This window comes from Salvelinus fontinalis, unplaced genomic scaffold (genome assembly GCF_029448725.1).
Source record: "Salvelinus fontinalis isolate EN_2023a unplaced genomic scaffold, ASM2944872v1 scaffold_1098, whole genome shotgun sequence".
NCBI lineage: Eukaryota > Metazoa > Chordata > Actinopteri > Salmoniformes > Salmonidae > Salvelinus > Salvelinus fontinalis.
Window position 1 is genome coordinate 3657 of NW_026601307.1, and position 22713 is coordinate 26369.

The 22713-nt window shown below is 44.6% G+C and overlaps 1 protein-coding gene across 2 annotated transcripts in view; it reads right to left on the minus strand.

Annotated features, from left to right (window-relative positions):
- Positions 1 to 1045: 1045 nt before the first annotated feature.
- Positions 1046 to 22713, minus strand: part of LOC129848678 (protein FAM135A-like) — a 40907-nt gene continuing 19239 nt past the window's right edge. The window contains exon 4 of one of the 2 annotated variants that reach the window (XM_055915771.1): positions 1046 to 3905. In XM_055915771.1, the coding sequence (XP_055771746.1) occupies positions 3736 to 3905 (170 nt within the window). In that variant the 3' untranslated portion in view covers positions 1046 to 3735. The remainder of the gene's footprint in view (positions 3906 to 22713) is intronic. The other variant, XM_055915770.1, reaches the window with a different exon arrangement.

The window sequence follows — 22713 nt, forward strand, 5'->3', positions numbered from 1 at the left end:
CCATACCATCATACCCCGTCTCTTCCTATATCCATACCATCATACCCCGTCTCTTCCTATATCCATACCATCATACCACATCTCTCTTCCTATATCCATACCATCATACCGCGTCTCTCTTCCTATATCCATACCATCATACCTCGTCTCTCTTCCTATATCCATACCATCATACCGCGTCTCTCTTCCTATATCCATACCATCATACCGCGTCTCTCTTCCTATATCCATACCATCATACCTCGTCTCTCTTCCTATATCCATACCATCATACCGCGTCTCTCTTCCTATATCCATACCATCATACCATGTCTCTCGTCCTATATCCATACCATCATACCGCGTCTCTCTTCCTATATCCATACCATCATACCCCGTCTCTCGTCCTATATCCATACCATCATACCGCGTCTCTCTTCCTATATCCATACCATCATACCGCGTCTCTCTTCCTATATCCATACCATCATACCGCGTCTCTCTTCCTATATCCATACCATCATACCGCGTCTCTCTTCCTATATCCATACCATCATACCGCGTCTCTCTTCCTATATCCATACCATCATACTATGTCTCTCGTCCTATATCCATACCATCATACCGCGTCTCTCTTCCTATATCCATACCATCATACCGCGTCTCTCTTCCTATATCCATACCATCATACCGCGTCTCTCTTCCTATATCCATACCATCATACCGCGTCTCTCTTCCTATATCCATACCATCATACCGCGTCTCTCTTCCTATATCCATACCATCATACCCCGTCTCTTCCTATATCCATACCATCATACCCCGTCTCTTCCTATATCCATACCATCATACCCCGTCTCTTCCTATATCCATACCATCATACCCCGTCTCTCTTCCTATATCCATACCATCATACCCCGTCTCTTCCTATATCCATACCATCATACCTCGTCTCTCTTCCTATATCCATACCATCATACCCCGTCTCTTCCTATATCCATACCATCATACCCCGTCTCTTCCTATATCCATACCATCATACCCCGTCTCTTCCTATATCCATACCATCATACCCCGTCTCTTCCTATATCCATACCATCATACCCCGTCTCTTCCTATATCCATACCATCATACCACATCTCTCTTCCTATATCCATACCATCATACCGCGTCTCTCTTCCTATATCCATACCATCATACCTCGTCTCTCTTCCTATATCCATACCATCATACCGCGTCTCTCTTCCTATATCCATACCATCATACCGCGTCTCTCTTCCTATATCCATACCATCATACCTCGTCTCTCTTCCTATATCCATACCATCATACCGCGTCTCTCTTCCTATATCCATACCATCATACCATGTCTCTCGTCCTATATCCATACCATCATACCGCGTCTCTCGTCCTATATCCATACCATCATACCGCGTCTCTCTTCCTATATCCATACCATCATACCGCGTCTCTCTTCCTATATCCATACCATCATACCATGTCTCTCGTCCTATATCCATACCATCATACCGCGTCTCTCGTCCTATATCCATACCATCATACCGCGTCTCTCTTCCTATATCCATACCATCATACCGCGTCTCTCTTCCTATATCCATACCATCATACCGCGTCTCTCTTCCTATATCCATACCATCATACCCCGTCTCTCTTCCTATATCCATACCATCATACCTCGTCTCTCTTCCTATATCCATACCATCATACCCCGTCTCTCTTCCTATATCCATACCATCATACCGCGTCTCTCTTCCTATATCCATACCATCATACCCCGTCTCTTCCTATATCCATACCATCATACCCCGTCTCTTCCTATATCCATACCATCATACCACATCTCTCTTCCTATATCCATACCATCATACCCCGTCTCGCTTCCTATATCCATACCATCATACCCCGTCTCTTCCTATATCCATACCATCATACCCCGTCTCTTCCTATATCCATACCATCATACCACGACTCTCTTCCTATATCCATACCATCATACCCCGTCTCTCTTCCTATATCCATACCATCATACCTCGTCTCTCTTCCTATATCCATACCCCGTCTCTCTTCCTATATCCATACCATCATACCGCGTCTCTCTTCCTCTATCCATACCATCATACCATGTCTCTCTTCCTATATCCATACCACGTCTCTCTTCCTATATCCATACCATCATACCTCGTCTCTCTTCCTATATCCATACCATCATACCATGTCTCTCGTCCTATATCCATACCATCATACCGCGTCTCTCGTCCTATATCCATACCATCATACCGCGTCTCTCTTCCTATATCCATACCATCATACCGCGTCTCTCTTCCTATATCCATACCATCATACCATGTCTCTCGTCCTATATCCATACCATCATACCGCGTCTCTCGTCCTATATCCATACCATCATACCGCGTCTCTCTTCCTATATCCATACCATCATACCGCGTCTCTCTTCCTATATCCATACCATCATACCGCGTCTCTCTTCCTATATCCATACCATCATACCCCGTCTCTCTTCCTATATCCATACCATCATACCTCGTCTCTCTTCCTATATCCATACCATCATACCCCGTCTCTCTTCCTATATCCATACCATCATACCGCGTCTCTCTTCCTATATCCATACCATCATACCGCGTCTCTCTTCCTATATCCATACCATCATACCTCGTCTCTCTTCCTATATCCATACCATCATACCCCGTCTCTCTTCCTATATCCATACCATCATACCTCGTCTCTCTTCCTATATCCATACCATCATACCCCGTCTCTCTTCCTATATCCATACCATCATACCGCGTCTCTCTTCCTATATCCATACCATCATACCGCGTCTCTCTTCCTATATCCATACCATCATACCTCGTCTCTCTTCCTATATCCATACCATCATACCCCGTCTCTCTTCCTATATCCATACCATCATACCCCGTCTCTTCCTATATCCATACCATCATACCCCGTCTCTTCCTATATCCATACCATCATACCACATCTCTCTTCCTATATCCATACCATCATACCGCGTCTCTCTTCCTATATCCATACCATCATACCACATCTCTCTTCCTATATCCATACCATCATACCGCGTCTCTCTTCCTATATCCATACCATCATACCCCGTCTCTTCCTATATCCATACCATCATACCGCGTCTCTTCCTATATCCATACCATCATACCCCGTCTCTTCCTATATCCATACCATCATACCGCGTCTCTCTTCATATATCCATACCATCATAGCACATATTTATTTTATAACATGCTATTGTGAACAATATCCATGTGAGATATTAGGCTAAATTGTCTACATTAAAGCTAGATTTATCTAGTCTAAATAGCCTGCATCTAATTGGCCAATCATATGGATCACTGCAATGCAGCTCAAGCTCACTCAGTATGATTCAATGTATTGGGCATTGTAAGTAGTATGCTACTGTGGACATTTGAACACAGGCTAGCCAGAGCCTCAGTGAAAGTGAGCCTATTGTCCTCTATAGCAGAACTGATTCTAACCAGCACAACGACAACTTGGTCATTGGTCACGGTCTTAGTCTAGCTTCCTCATCTTAGCCTACAGTCTAGCTTCCTCATCTTAGCCTACAGTCTAGCTTCCTCATCTTAGCCTACAGTCTAGCTTCCTCATCTCAGCCTACAGTCTAGCTTCCTCATCTTAGCCTACAGTCTAGCTTCCTCATCTTAGCCTACAGTCTAGCTTCCTCATCTTAGCCTACAGTCTAGCTTCATTACCTTCTTCTCATCCAGCAGCATCATGATTTTGAACACCAGCACATCATTGACAACCACCTCCTCGTTCTTATAGAGGATCTGGAAGGTCTTGCTGCAGATGACGTCATCGACCACAGCTGCAGGGAAGGCCAGATCAGAACCTGTAATGAGAAGACATTTGTTTGAATGCAGAAAACTTACATCAACACAGAAACACACAATGTCTGTATCAACAAAATAACTGAGATTAACCAGAGGTTAGGCACTGGAGAGGAGTGGGGGGGTTAGGCACTGGAGAGGAGTACGGGGGGTTAGGTACTGGAGAGGAGTAGGGGGGGTTAGGTACTGGAGAGGAGTGGGGGGGGTTAGGTACTGGAGAGGAGTGGGGGGGGTTAGGTACTGGAGAGGAGTACGGGGGGTTTAGGTACTGAGAGGAGTACGGGGGGTTAGGTACTGAGAGGAGTACGGGGGGTTAGGTACTGAGAGGAGTACGGGGGGTTAGGTACTGAGAGGAGTACGGGGGGTTAGGTACTGAGAGGAGTGGGGGGGGGGTTAGGTACTGGAGAGGAGTGTGGGGGGTTAGGTACTGGAGAGGAGTGTGGGGGGTTAGGTACTGGAGAGGAGTGGGGGGGGTAGGTACTGGAGAGGAGTGGGGGGGGGGGTTAGGTACTGGAGAGGAGTGGGGGGGGGGGGGTTAGGTACTGAGAGGAGTGGGGGGGGGGGGTTAGGTACTGAGAGGAGTACGGGGGGTTAGGTACTGAGAGGAGTACGGGGGGTTAGGTACTGAGAGGAGTACGGGGGGTTAGGTACTGAGAGGAGTGGGGGGGGGGGTTAGGTACTGGAGAGGAGTGTGGGGGGTTAGGTACTGGAGAGGAGTGTGGGGGGTTAGGTACTGGAGAGGAGTGGGGGGGGGTAGGTACTGGAGAGGAGTGGGGGGGGGTTAGGTACTGGAGAGGAGTGGGGGGGGGGTTAGGTACTGAGAGGAGTGGGGGGGGGTTAGGTACTGAGAGGAGTACGGGGGGTTAGGTACTGAGAGGAGTACGGGGGGTTAGGTACTGAGAGGAGTACGGGGGGTTAGGTACTGAGAGGAGTGGGGGAGTTAGGTACTGAGAGGAGTGGGGGGGTTAGGTACTGAGAGGAGTGGGGGGGGTTAGGCACTGAGAGGAGTGGGGGGGGTTAGGCACTGAGAGGAGTGGGGGGGGGTTAGGTACTGAGAGGAGTGGGGGGGTTAGGTACTGAGAGGAGTGGGGGGGTTAGGTACTGAGAGGAGTGGGGGGGTTAGGAACTGGAGAGGAGTGGGGGGGTTAGGTACTGAGAGGAGTACGGGGGGTTAGGTACTGAGAGGAGTACGGGGGGTTAGGTACTGAGAGGAGTACGGGGGGTTAGGTACTGAGAGGAGTACGGGGGGTTAGGTACTGAGAGGAGTACGGGGGGTTAGGTACTGAGAGGAGTACGGGGGGTTAGGTACTGAGAGGAGTACGGGGGGTTAGGTACTGAGAGGAGTGGGGGGGGGGTTAGGTACTGAGAGGAGGGGGGGGGGGTTAGGTACTGAGAGGAGTGGGGGGGGGGTTAGGTACTGAGAGGAGTGGGGGGGGGGGGGGGAGTTAGGTACTGGAGAGGAGTGGGGGGGGGGGGTTAGGTACTGAGTGGGGGGGGGGGGGGGGGGTTAGGTACTGAGAGGAGTGGGGGGGGGGGGGGGTTAGGTACTGAGAGGAGTGGGGGGGGGGGTTAGGTACTGAGAGGAGTGGGGGGGGGGGTTAGGTACTGAGAGGAGTGGGGGGGGTTAGTTACTGGAGAGGAGTGGGGGGGGGTTAGTTACTGGAGAGGAGTACGGGGGGGTTAGGTACTGAGAGGAGTGGGGGGGGGGTTAGGTACTGAGAGGAGTGGGGGGGTTAGGTACTACTGATAGGGGTAAAAAATCCAAACAGTTACATATCAGGATAATATTTGATGATATATCGCATAATTATGACTAACGCAATATACATTTTTGCACTGCTTAGCTGTACCAAAACTCCAGTATTTTTCTTTATCGCTTGTTCTCCATCTTCTTTTTAAATAAGTAGCCAATTTGTTCTGAGTACTTTTATTTCCATGACTGATCAAAAGTTGTTTTCCATAGGCTCTCTGTCCCTCTGCAGCAGACATGTGGTGAGCAATATGTTGGAACATGGAATCCTAATAAAATCACAGTATCGAATAGCAATACATATAGAATTGTGAGAATTGTGATACATGTCACATCGGCACCAAAATATGGTGATAATATCGTATCGTGAGGGCCCTGGCAACTCCCAGCACTACTAGGTACTGGTGAGAAGTTGGCCAGTTATCTTCCTATGAACAGCTTACAGTACATGTTCCCTCTAGCAGACATCCAGGATGTCAGCTGTGACCTGGCAGCAGTCTGAGGCATGTCCTGGCAGCATAGACACAGCAAACAGTCAGTCTGTTGGTTGTTTTTACACATGGCTGATGGCTTACAAGGCTGACTAACCATTTCCTATCCTTTCTAGGTGATTAACGGCACTATAGAACCTGCACCATTGTGATCAGCCGTGGAGGGACTAACAGTACGATAGAACCTACAACTATGAGATCAGCCGTGGAGGGACTAACGGTACTATAGAACCTACAACTATGAGATCAGCCGTGGAGGGACTAACAGCACTATAGAACCTACAACTATGAGATCAGCCGTGGAGGGACTAACAGCACTATAGAACCTACAACTATGAGATCAGCCGTGGAGGGACTAACGGTACTATAGAACCTACAACTATGAGATCAGCCGTGGAGGGACTAACAGCATTATAGAACCTGCAACTATGAGATCAGCCGTGGAGGGACTAACAGTACTATAGAACCTACAACTATGATATCAGCCGTGGAGGGACTAACAGCATTATAGAACCTGCAACTATGAGATCAGCCGTGGAGGGACTAACAGCATTATAGAACCTACAACTATGAGATCAGCCGGAGGGACTAACGGCATTATAGAACCTACAACTATGTGATCAGCCGTGGAGGAACTAACAGCACTATAGAACCTACAACTATGAGATCAGCCGTGGAGGGACAAACAGCACTATAGAACCTACAACTATGAGATCAGCCGTGGAGGGACTATCAGTACTATAGAACCTACAACTATGAGATCAGCCGTGGAGGGACTAACAGCACTATAGAACCTGCAACTATGAGATCAGCAGTGGACGGACTAACATCACTATAGAACCTGCAACTATGAGATCAGCCGTGGAGGGACTAACAGCACTATAGAACCTACAACTATGAGATCAGCCATGGAGGGACTAACAGCACTATAGAACCTACAACTATGAGATCAGCCGTGGATGGACTAACAGCACTATAGAACCTACAACTATGAGATCAGCCATGGAGGGACTAACAGCATTATAGAACCTACAACTATGTGATCAGCCGTGGAGGGACTAACAGCACTATATAACCTACAACTATGAGATCAGCCGTGGAGGGACTAACAGCACTATAAAACCTACAACTATGAGATCAGCCGTGGACGGACTAACAGCACTATAGAACCTACAACTATGAGATCAGCCGTGGAGGGACTAACATCATTATAGAACCTACAACTATGTGATCAGCCGTGGAGGGACTAACAGCATTATAGAACCTACAACTATGTGATCAGCCGTGGAGGGACTAACAGCACTATAGAACCTACAACTATGAGATCAGCCGTGTAGGGACTAACAGCACTATAGAACCTGCAACTATGAGATCAGCCGTGTAGGGACTAACATCACTATAGAACCTACAACTGAGATCAGCCGTGGAGGGACTAACAGCACTATAGAACCTACAACTATGAGATCAGCCGTGGAGGGACTAACATCATTATAGAACCTACAACTATGTGATCAGCAGTGGAGGGACTAACAGCATTATAGAACCTACAACTATGTGATCAGCCGTGGAGGGACTAACAGCACTATAGAACCTACAACTATGAGATCAGCCGTGGAGGGACAAACAGCACTATAGAACCTACAACTATGAGATCAGCCGTGGAGGGACTATCAGTACTATAGAACCTACAACTATGAGATCAGCCGTGGAGGGACTAACAGCATTATAGAACCTACAACTATGAGATCAGCCGTGGAGGGACTAACAGCATTATAGAACCTACAACTATGTGATCAGCCGTGGAGGGACTAACAGCACTATTGAACCTACAACTATGAGATCAGCCGTGGAGGGCCTAACAGCACTATGGAACCTACAACTATGTGATCAGCCGTGGAGGGACTAACAGCACTATAGAACCTACAACTATGAGATCAGCCGTGGAGGGACTATCAGTACTATAGAACCTGCAACTATGAGATCAGCCATGGAGGGACTAACAGCACTATAGAACCTACAACTATGAGATCAGCCGTGGAGGGACTAACAGCACTATAGAACCTACAACTATGAGATCAGCCGTGGAGGGACTAACAACACTATAGAACCTGCAACTATGAGATCAGCCATGGAGGGACTAACAGTACTATAGAACCTACAACTATGAGATCAGCCGTGGAGGGACTAACAGCACTATAGAACCTACAACTATGAGATCAGCCGTGGAGGGACTAACAGCACTATAGAACCTACAACTATGAGATCAGCCGTGGAGGGACTATCAGTACTATAGAACCTGCAACTATGAGATCAGCCGTGGAGGGACTAACATCACTATAGAACCTACAACTATGAGATCAGCCGTGGAGGGACTAACAGCACTATAGAACCTACAACTATGAGATCAGCCGTGGAGGGACTAACAGCACTATAGAACCTGCAACTATGAGATCAGCCGTGGAGGGACTAACATCACTATAGAACCTACAACTGAGATCAGCCGTGGAGGGACTAACAGCACTATAGAACCTACAACTATGAGATCAGGCGTGGAGGGACTAACAGCACTATAGAACCTACAACTATGAGATCAGCCGTGGAGGGACTAACAGCACTATAGAACCTACAACTATGAGATCAGCCGTGGAGGGACTAACAGCACTATAGAACCTGCAACTATGAGATCAGCCGTGTAGGGACTAACAGCACTATAGAACCTACAACTATGAGATCAGCCGTGGAGGGAAAGGCCAGAGAGGAACAGGACTCCACCAACCCATGATGGAAAACACCATACTGCTGGTGGAAAATAGAATACAAGCTAATGGAACAGCTTTCTGCTGAAAATGAAAAAACCCAATTTTGGGGAATTAGCCTATTTCACCACTTAAAGTATAACACCAACTCTAGTCAAGTGGGTGTACTACCAATGCCAGAGAGACCTGGCTGGCAAGAGACCAGAGACAAGGCCTCCTATTAATAGGCCACTTAGAAAGCCCAGGGTTGAGGTGAGGAGGAAGAACCAATCCCATTCAGCTAAAGCTGTCAGCCTCTCGCTGACTCCTATCAGGCACAGAGCAGAAAACACTGGAGCATCCTGCAATCATATCAGGCTCAGAGCAGAACACACTGGAGCATCCTGTAATCATATCAGGCTCAGAGCAGAACACACTGGAGCATCCTGTAATCATATCAGGCTCAGAGCAGAAAACACTGGAGCATCCTGTAATCATATCAGGCACACAGCAGAAAACACTGGAGCATCCTGTAATCCTATCAGGCTCAGAGCAGAAAACACTGGAGCATCCTGCAATCATATCAGGCCCAGAGCAGAAAACACTGGAGCATCCTGTAATCATATCAGGCCCAGAGCAGAAAACACTGGAGCATCCTGTAATCATATCAGGCTCAGAGCAGAAAACACTGGAGCATCCTGTAATCATATCAGGCTCAGAGCAGAAAACACTGGAGCATCCTGTAATCATATCAGGCTCAGAGCAGAACACACTGGAGCATCCTGTAATCATATCAGGCTCAGAGCAGAAAACACTGGAGCATCCTGTAATCATATCAGGCTCAGAGCAGAACACACTGGAGCATCCTGTAATCATATCAGGCTCAGAGCAGAAAACACTGGAGCATCCTGTAATCATATCAGGCTCAGAGCAGAAAACACTGGAGCATCCTGTAATCATATCAGGCTCAGAGCAGAAAACACTGGAGCATCCTGTAATCATATCAGGCTCAGAGCAGAACACACTGGAGCATCCTGTAATCATATCAGGCTCAGAACAGAACACACTGGAGCATCCTGTAATCATATCAGGCTCAGAGCAGAAAACACTGGAGCATCCTGTAATCATATCAGGCTCAGAGCAGAACACACTGGAGCATCCTGTAATCATATCAGGCTCAGAGCAGAAAACACTGGAGCATCCTGTAATCATATCAGGCTCAGAGCAGAAAACACTGGAGCATCCTGTAATCATATCAGGCTCAGAGCAGAAAACACTGGAGCATCCTGCAATCATATCAGGCTCAGAGCAGAACACACTGGAGCATCCTGCAATCATATCAGGCTCAGAGCAGAAAACACTGGAGCATCCTGTAATCATATCAGGCTCAGAGCAGAAAACACTGGAGCATCCTGCAATCATATCAGGCTCAGAGCAGAAAACACTGGAGCATCCTGTAATCCTATCAGGCTCAGAGCAGAAAACACTGGAGCATCCTGTAATCATATCAGGCCCAGAGCAGAAAACACTGGAGCATCCTGTAATCATATCAGACTCAGAGCAGAAAACACTGGAGCATCCTGTAATCATATCAGGCTCAGAGCAGAAAACACTGGAGCATCCTGTAATCATATCAGGCTCAGAGCAGAACACACTGGAGCATCCTGTAATCATATCAGGCTCAGAGCAGAAAACACTGGAGCATCCTGTAATCATATCAGGCTCAGAGCAGAAAACACTGGAGCATCCTGTAATCATATCAGACTCAGAGCAGAAAACACTGGAGCATCCTGTAATCATATCAGGCTCAGAGCAGAACACACTGGAGCATCCTGTAATCATATCAGGCTCAGAGCAGAACACACTGGAGCATCCTGTAATCATATCAGGCTCAGAGCAGAACACACTGGAGCATCCTGCAATCATATCAGGCTCAGAGCAGAAAACACTGGAGCATCCTGTAATCATATCAGGCTCAGAGCAGAAAACACTGGAGCATCCTGTAATCATATCAGGCTCAGAGCAGAAAACACTGGAGCATCCTGTAATCATATCAGGCTCAGAGCAGAACACACTGGAGCATCCTGTAATCATATCAGGCTCAGAGCAGAAAACACTGGAGCATCCTGCAATCATATCAGGCTCAGAGCAGAAAACACTGGAGCATCCTGTAATCATATCAGGCTCAGAGCAGAACACACTGGAGCATCCTGCAATCTCATCCTCCTTTGTCCCCTCTTAATCCTCACTGTGACAGGAGGATTGGTTGTTGGGGGACAGAATGCAGCGTATTGTGAGGCTGGAATGGAGGGAGCAAAGGCATTCCTCTCAGTGCAGACCAGGGCAGGGATGAGCTGGGACTGTTCCAGGCTGCCAGGACTCAGAAAAGAGATGGGAACAAGGCTGGTTTTGTGACATCAACCAGTCCTGCCACTCTGCCAGCTCCAAACCAACAACAATATCCAATGGAGGAGTAGACCAAATCCACATTCATCTGAAGGGTTTCCCTCAATGTCTTTCAACCAAGAGTATCACTGTCAGTTCAAATGGATATTGAACGAACACATTGGAACTCTAGATGAATACCATCTTTCACATTAAAATCTGGAACGCACAAAATCAGACCAGACGATTTAGAGAAGAGCTTCATATCATATTTACCATCTCTCCGCTTGCTGCCCTTTGAAATAACCTCTCTGACAAATGAATCAACCATACAGGCTAGCTTTTATAGGTGGTCACGTACACTAGCAAATAGCATCAAGGATCCAGTTCCTTAACGTCTGGCCTAATCATTCCCTTCATAGTACAAGATGATGAAGGAGAACCAAGAACTTCAACAAAACCCTCCCAAACGGTGAACAATATGGAACCTGCTACACTTGCAATCCAAAAACATCTCTGTTAATGAAGCATAACGAATGGTAATAAAGCATACGGCACCACTTGGACTCGGATCATAATTCCATCTTGCTCTCACATAGTTAAAAACAGAACATTACAGCTGAAAAACCGTGGATAAGGTAGGTGAAGGATTGGTCTGAAATAAATATGGACTTGTTAAAAGGCTGCTTTGACTGTACCATTTGGGAGGAATTATGTGACACAGACAAAACCATTGAGGAACTGAATGGGACCATTACTGACTACATACAGTGTGTTCTGAAAGGATTCAGACAGCCTTGACATTTTCTACATGTTGTAACGTTACAGCCGTATTCGAAAATTGATTTAAAAAAAGAGGCAATCTACACACAATATCCCATAACGACGAAGTGAAAACAGGTTTTTAGAAATGTTTTAAACCCCCCCCCCCCCCCCCCCAAAAAAACAGAAACACCTTACATACATAAGTATTCAGACCCTTTGCTATGAGACTCCAAATTGAGCTCAGGTGCATCCTGTTTCCATTGATCATCCTTGAGGATGTTTCTACAACTTGATTGGAGTCCACCTGTTATAAATTCAATTGATTGGACATGATTTGGAAAGGCACACGGCTGTCTATATAAAAGGTCCCACAGTTGACAGTGCATGTTAGAGGAAAAACCAAGCCATAAGGTCGAAGGAATTGTCCGTAGAGCTCCGAGACAGGATTGTGTCGAGGCACAGATCTGGGAAAGGGTATCCAACAATGTCTGCAGCAATCGGGGGAGAAGGGCTTTGGTCAGGGAAGTGACCAAGAACACGATGGTAACTCTGACAGAGCTCCAGAGTTCCTCTGACCTGAATGCCAAGCGTCAAGTCTGGAGGATACCTGGCACCATCCCTACAGTGAAGCACGGTGGTGGCAGCATCATGCTGTGGGGATGTTTTTCAGCAGCAGGGACTGAGACTAGTCAGGGTCGAGGGAAAGATGAACGGAGCAAAGTTCAGAGATCATTGATGAAAACATGTCCCAGAACGCTCAGGACTTCAGACTGGGGCGAAGGTTCACCTTCCAACAGGACAACGACCCTAAGCACACAGCCAAGACAACACAGGAGTGGCTTCGGGATAAGTCTCTGAATGTCCTTGAGTGGCCCAGCCAGAGCCCGGACTTGAACCCGATCGAACATCTCTGGAGACCTGAAAATAGCTGTGCAGCGTCGCTCCCCATCCAACCTGACAGAGCTTGAGAGAATCTTCAGAGAAGAATGGGCGTATGATGCTTATAGCGTCATACCCAAGAAGACTTGAGTCTGTAATCGCTGCCAAAGGTACTTCAACAAAGTACTGAGTGTTAGGTTCTAAATGAACCGAGTAAAAACTCACGGATGATTTTTAAAGATCAAACCAAGTTTATTCACCCAAAGGGTCAGACAGCGAAGAGACAAAGACATGTTCCCACCAGCACACGTATATACACCCCAATTTGGGTGAAGTCTCCTCCTTCCCTTTAAAGTATTATATCTTTATTGCTAGGCAGGAAGTTAAGTGATGCAGGTAATAAACTGTTCCTTCTCCCTTAATGTGGCCTGACCTCGGCCCCCGTTCCTCACTAATCCCCATCTCTCCTCACTAATCCCCAGCTCTCCTCACTAATCCCCAGCTCTCCTCACTAATCCCCAGCTCTCCTCACTAATCCCCATCTCTCCTCACTAATCCCCATCTCTCCTCACTAATCCCCATCTCTCCTCACTAATCCCCATCTCTCCTCACTAATCCCCATCTCTCCTCACTAATCCCCATCTCTCCTCACTAATCCCCATCTCTCCTCACTAATCCCCATCTCTCCTCACTAATCCCCATCTCTCCTCACTAATCCCCATCTCTCCTCACTAATCCCCATCTCTCCTCACTAATCCCCATCTCTCCTCACTAATCCCCATCTCTCCTCACTAATCCCCATCTCTCCTCACTAATCCCCATCTCTCCTCACTAATCCCCATCTCTCCTCACTAATCCCCATCTCTCCTCACTAATCCCCATCTCTCCTCACTAATCCCCATCTCTCCTCACTAATCCCCATCTCTCCTCACTAATCCCCATCTCTCCTCACTAATCCCCATCTCTCCTCACTAATCCCCATCTCTCCTTATCAGTGACTGCAACTATGTGATTGCCTTTCCTTTACTCAGTACATTCCAAGCCTCTGGCTCATATCCACCCTTAACTGACCCCACCATATACATTCCTCCTACAGAAACCCATTCAGATACCCATATACATTCCTCCTACAGATACCCATTCAGATACCCATATACATTCCTCCTACAGAAACCCATTCAGATACCCATATACATTCCTCCTACAGATACCCATTCAGATACCCATATACATTCCTCCTACAGATACCCATTCAGATACCCATATACATTCCTCCTACAGAAACCCATTCAGATACCCATATACATTCCTCCTACATATACATTCCTCCTACAGATACCCATTCAGATACCCATATACATTCCTCCTACAGATACCCATTCAGATACCCATATACATTCCTCCTACAGATACCCATTCAGATACCCATATACATTCCTCCTACAGATACCCATTCAGATACCCATATACATTCCTCCTACAGATACCCATTCAGATACCCATATACATTCCTCCTACAGAAACCCATTCAGATACCCATATACATTCCTCCTACAGAAACCCATTCAGATACCCATATACATTCCTCCTACAGAAACCCATTCAGATACCCATATACATTCCTCCTACAGAAACCCATTCAGATACCCATATACATTCCTCCTACAGATACCCATTCAGATACCCATATACATTCCTCCTACAGAAACCCATTCAGATACCCATATACATTCCTCCTACAGAAACCCATTCAGATACCCATATACATTCCTCCTACAGATACCCATATACATTCCTCCTACAGAAACCCATTCAGATACCCATATACATTCCTCCTACAGATACCCATTCAGATACCCATATACATTCCTCCTACAGATACCCATTCAGATACCCATATACATTCCTCCTACAGATACCCATATACATTCCTCCTACAGAAACCCATTCAGATACCCATATACATTCCTCCTACAGATACCCATTCAGATACCCATATACATTGCTCCTACAGATACCCATTCAGATACCCATATACATTCCTCCTACAGAAACCCATTCAGATACCCATATACATTCCTCCTACAGAAACCCATTCAGATACCCATATACATTCCTCCTACAGAAACCCATTCAGATACCCATATACATTCCTCCTACAGAAACCCATTCAGATACCCATATACATTCCTCCTACAGAAACCCATTCAGATACCCATATACATTCCTCCTACAGAAACCCATTCAGATACCCATATACATTCCTCCTACAGAAACCCATTCAGATACCCATATACATTCCTCCTACAGAAACCCATTCAGATACCCATATACATTCCTCCTACAGATACCCATTCAGATACCCATATACATTCCTCCTACAGAAACCCATTCAGATACCCATATACATTCCTCCTACAGATACCCATATACATTCCTCCTACAGAAACCCATTCAGATACCCATATACATTCCTCCTACAGATACCCATTCAGATACCCATATACATTCCTCCTACAGATACCCATTCAGATACCCATATACATTCCTCCTACAGATACCCATATACATTCCTCCTACAGAAACCCATTCAGATACCCATATACATTCCTCCTACAGATACCCATTCAGATACCCATATACATTCCTCCTACAGATACCCATTCAGATACCCATATACATTCCTCCTACAGAAACCCATTCAGATACCCATATACATTCCTCCTACAGATACCCATTCAGATACCCATATACATTCCTCCTACAGAAACCCATTCAGATACCCATATACATTCCTCCTACAGATACCCATTCAGATACCCATATACATTCCTCCTACAGATACCCATTCAGATACCCATATACATTCCTCCTACAGATACCCATTCAGATACCCATATACATTCCTCCTACAGAAACCCATTCAGATACCCATATACATTCCTCCTACAGAAACCCATTCAGATACCCATATACATTCCTCCTACAGAAACCCATTCAGATACCCATATACATTCCTCCTACAGAAACCCATTCAGATACCCATATACATTCCTCCTACAGAAACCCATTCAGATACCCATATACATTCCTCCTACAGAAACCCATTCAGATACCCATATACATTCCTCCTACAGAAACCCATTCAGATACCCATATACATTCCTCCTACAGAAACCCATTCAGATACCCATATACATTCCTCCTACAGATACCCATTCAGATACCCATATACATTCCTCCTACAGAAACCCATTCAGATACCCATATACATTCCTCCTACAGAAACCCATTCAGATACCCATATACATTCCTCCTACAGATACCCATATACATTCCTCCTACAGAAACCCATTCAGATACCCATATACATTCCTCCTACAGATACCCATTCAGATACCCATATACATTCCTCCTACAGATACCCATTCAGATACCCATATACATTCCTCCTACAGATACCCATATACATTCCTCCTACAGAAACCCATTCAGATACCCATATACATTCCTCCTACAGATACCCATTCAGATACCCATATACATTCCTCCTACAGATACCCATTCAGATACCCATATACATTCCTCCTACAGAAACCCATTCAGATACCCATATACATTCCTCCTACAGAAACCCATTCAGATACCCATATACATTCCTCCTACAGAAACCCATTCAGATACCCATATACATTCCTCCTACAGAAACCCATTCAGATACCCATATACATTCCTCCTACAGAAACCCATTCAGATACCCATATACATTCCTCCTACAGAAACCCATTCAGATACCCATATACATTCCTCCTACAGAAACCCATTCAGATACCCATATACATTCCTCCTACAGAAACCCATTCAGATACCCATATACATTCCTCCTACAGATACCCATTCAGATACCCATATACATTCCTCCTACAGAAACCCATTCAGATACCCATATACATTCCTCCTACAGAAACCCATTCAGATACCCATATACATTCCTCCTACAGATACCCATATACATTCCTCCTACAGAAACCCATTCAGATACCCATATACATTCCTCCTACAGATACCCATTCAGATACCCATATACATTCCTCCTACAGATACCCATTCAGATACCCATATACATTCCTCCTACAGAAACCCATTCAGATACCCATATACATTCCTCCTACAGATACCCATTCAGATACCCATATACATTCCTCCTACAGAAACCCATTCAGATACCCATATACATTCCTCCTACAGATACCCATTCAGATACCCATATACATTCCTCCTACAGATACCCATTCAGATACCCATATACATTCCTCCTACAGAAACCCATTCAGATACCCATATACATTCCTCCTACAGAAACCCATTCAGATACCCATATACATTCCTCCTACAGATACCCATTCAGATACCCATATACATTCCTCCTACAGATACCCATTCAGATACCCATATACATTCCTCCTACAGAAACCCATTCAGATACCCATATACATTCCTCCTACAGAAACCCATTCAGATACCCATATACATTCCTCCTACAGATACCCATTCAGATACCCATATACATTCCTCCTACAGAAACCCATTCAGATACCCATATACATTCCTCCTACAGAAACCCATTCAGATACCCATATACATTCCTCCTACAGATACCCATTCAGATACCCATATACATTCCTCCTACAGATACCCATATACATTCCTCCTACAGAAACCCATTCAGATACCCATATACATTCCTCCTACAGAAACCCATTCAGATACCCATATACATTCCTCCTACAGATACCCATTCAGATACCCATATACATTCCTCCTACAGATACCCATATACATTCCTCCTACAGAAACCCATTCAGATACCCATATACATTCCTCCTACAGATACCCATTCAGATACCCATATACATTCCTCCTACAGATACCCATTCAGATACCCATATACATTCCTCCTACAGATACCCATATACATTCCTCCTACAGAAACCCATTCAGATACCCATATACATTCCTCCTACAGATACCCATTCAGATACCCATATACATTCCTCCTACAGAAACCCATTCAGATACCCATATACATTCCTCCTACAGAAACCCATTCAGATACCCATATACATTCCTCCTACAGATACCCATTCAGATACCCATATACATTCCTCCTACAGATACCCATTCAGATACCCATATACATTCCTCCTACAGAAACCCATTCAGATACCCATATACATTCCTCCTACAGAAACCCATTCAGATACCCATATACATTCCTCCTACAGATACCCATTCAGATACCCATATACATTCCTCCTACAGATACCCATTCAGATACCCATATACATTCCTCCTACAGAAACCCATTCAGATACCCATATACATTCCTCCTACAGAAACCCATTCAGATACCCATATACATTCCTCCTACAGAAACCCATTCAGATACCCATATACATTCCTCCTACAGAAACCCATTCAGATACCCATATACATTCCTCCTACAGAAACCCATTCAGATACCCATATACATTCCTCCTACAGAAACCCATTCAGATACCCATATACATTCCTCCTACAGAAACCCATTCAGATACCCATATACATTCCTCCTACAGAAACCCATTCAGATACCCATATACATTCCTCCTACAGATACCCATTCAGATACCCATATACATTCCTCCTACAGAAACCCATTCAGATACCCATATACATTCCTCCTACAGAAACCCATTCAGATACCCATATACATTCCTCCTACAGATACCCATATACATTCCTCCTACAGAAACCCATTCAGATACCCATATACATTCCTCCTACAGATACCCATTCAGATACCCATATACATTCCTCCTACAGATACCCATTCAGATACCCATATACATTCCTCCTACAGATACCCATATACATTCCTCCTACAGAAACCCATTCAGATACCCATATACATTCCTCCTACAGATACCCATTCAGATACCCATATACATTCCTCCTACAGATACCCATTCAGATACCCATATACATTCCTCCTACAGAAACCCATTCAGATACCCATATACATTCCTCCTACAGATACCCATTCAGATACCCATATACATTCCTCCTACAGATACCCATTCAGATACCCATATACATTCCTCCTACAGATACCCATTCAGATACCCATATACATTCCTCCTACAGATACCCATTCAGATACCCATATACATTCCTCCTACAGATACCCATTCAGATACCCATATACATTCCTCCTACAGAAACCCATTCAGATACCCATATACATTCCTCCTACAGAAACCCATTCAGATACCCATATACATTCCTCCTACAGATACCCATTCAGATACCCATATACATTCCTCCTACAGATACCCATTCAGATACCCATATACATTCCTCCTACAGAAACCCATTCAGATACCCATATACATTCCTCCTACAGAAACCCATTCAGATACCCATATACATTCCTCCTACAGATACCCATATACATTCCTCCTACAGAAACCCATTCAGATACCCATATACATTCCTCCTACAGATACCCATTCAGATACCCATATACATTCCTCCTACAGATACCCATTCAGATACCCATATACATTCCTCCTACAGAAACCCATTCAGATACCCATATACATTCCTCCTACAGAAACCCATTCAGATACCCATATACATTCCTCCTACAGATACCCATTCAGATACCCATATACATTCCTCCTACAGATACCCATTCAGATACCCATATACATTCCTCCTACAGAAACCCATTCAGATACCCATATACATTCCTCCTACAGAAACCCATTCAGATACCCATATACATTCCTCCTACAGATACCCATTCAGATACCCATATACATTCCTCCTACAGAAACCCATTCAGATACCCATATACATTCCTCCTACAGAAACCCATTCAGATACCCATATACATTCCTCCTACAGATACCCATTCAGATACCCATATACATTCCTCCTACAGATACCCATATACATTCCTCCTACAGAAACCCATTCAGATACCCATATACATTCCTCCTACAGAAACCCATTCAGATACCCATATACATTCCTCCTACAGATACCCATTCAGATACCCATATACATTCCTCCTACAGATACCCATATACATTCCTCCTACAGAAACCCATTCAGATACCCATATACATTCCTCCTACAGATACCCATTCAGATACCCATATACATTCCTCCTACAGATACCCATTCAGATACCCATATACATTCCTCCTACAGATACCCATATACATTCCTCCTACAGAAACCCATTCAGATACCCATATACATTCCTCCTACAGATACCCATTCAGATACCCATATACATTCCTCCTACAGAAACCCATTCAGATACCCATATACATTCCTCCTACAGAAACCCATTCAGATACCCATATACATTCCTCCTACAGATACCCATTCAGATACCCATATACATTCCTCCTACAGATACCCATTCAGATACCCATATACATTCCTCCTACAGAAACCCATTCAGATACCCATATACATTCCTCCTACAGAAACCCATTCAGATACCCATATACATTCCTCCTACAGATACCCATTCAGATACCCATATACATTCCTCCTACAGATACCCATTCAGATACCCATATACATTCCTCCTACAGAAACCCATTCAGATACCCATATACATTCCTCCTACAGAAACCCATTCAGATACCCATATACATTCCTCCTACAGAAACCCATTCAGATACCCATATACATTCTTCCTACAGAAACCCATTCAGATACCCATATACATTCCTCCTACAGAAACCCATTCAGATACCCATATACATTCCTCCTACAGAAACCCATTCAGATACCCATATACATTCCTCCTACAGAAACCCATTCAGATACCCATATACATTCCTCCTACAGAAACCCATTCAGATACCCATATACATTCCTCCTACAGATACCCATTCAGATACCCATATACATTCCTCCTACAGAAACCCATTCAGATACCCATATACATTCCTCCTACAGAAACCCATTCAGATACCCATATACATTCCTCCTACAGATACCCATATACATTCCTCCTACAGAAACCCATTCAGATACCCATATACATTCCTCCTACAGATACCCATTCAGATACCCATATACATTCCTCCTACAGATACCCATTCAGATACCCATATACATTCCTCCTACAGATACCCATATACATTCCTCCTACAGAAACCCATTCAGATACCCATATACATTCCTCCTACAGATACCCATTCAGATACCCATATACATTCCTCCTACAGATACCCATTCAGATACCCATATACATTCCTCCTACAGAAACCCATTCAGATACCCATATACATTCCTCCTACAGATACCCATTCAGATACCCATATACATTCCTCCTACAGATACCCATTCAGATACCCATATACATTCCTCCTACAGAAACCCATTCAGATACCCATATACATTCCTCCTACAGAAACCCATTCAGATACCCATATACATTCCTCCTACAGATACCCATTCAGATACCCATATACATTCCTCCTACAGATACCCATTCAGATACCCATATACATTCCTCCTACAGAAACCCATTCAGATACCCATATACATTCCTCCTACAGAAACCCATTCAGATACCCATATACATTCCTCCTACAGATACCCATTCAGATACCCATATACATTCCTCCTACAGAAACCCATTCAGATACCCATATACATTCCTCCTACAGAAACCCATTCAGATACCCATATACATTCCTCCTACAGATACCCATTCAGATACCCATATACATTCCTCCTACAGATACCCATTCAGATACCCATATACATTCCTCCTACAGAAACCCATTCAGATACCCATATACATTCCTCCTACAGAAACCCATTCAGATACCCATATACATTCCTCCTACAGATACCCATTCAGATACCCATATACATTCCTCCTACAGAAACCCATTCAGATACCCATATACATTCCTCCTACAGAAACCCATTCAGATACCCATATACATTCCTCCTACAGAAACCCATTCAGATACCCATATACATTCCTCCTACAGAAACCCATTCAGATACCCATATACATTCCTCCTACAGAAACCCATTCAGATACCCATATACATTCCTCCTACAGAAACCCATTCAGATACCCATATACATTCCTCCTACAGAAACCCATTCAGATACCCATATACATTCCTCCTACAGATACCCATTCAGATACCCATATACATTCCTCCTACAGATACCCATTCAGATACCCATATACATTCCTCCTACAGAAACCCATTCAGATACCCATATACATTCCTCCTACAGATACCCATTCAGATACCCATATACATTCCTCCTACAGATACCCATTCAGATACCCATATACATTCCTCCTACAGATACCCATTCAGATACCCATATACATTCCTCCTACAGATACCCATTCAGATACCCATATACATTCCTCCTACAGAAACCCATTCAGATACCCATATACATTCCTCCTACAGAAACCCATTCAGATACCCATATACATTCCTCCTACAGATACCCATTCAGATACCCATATACATTCCTCCTACAGATACCCATTCAGATACCCATATACATTCCTCCTACAGAAACCCATTCAGATACCCATATACATTCCTCCTACAGAAACCCATTCAGATACCCATATACATTCCTCCTACAGATACCCATTCAGATACCCATATACATTCCTCCTACAGAAACCCATTCAGATACCCATATACATTCCTCCTACAGAAACCCATTCAGATACCCATATACATTC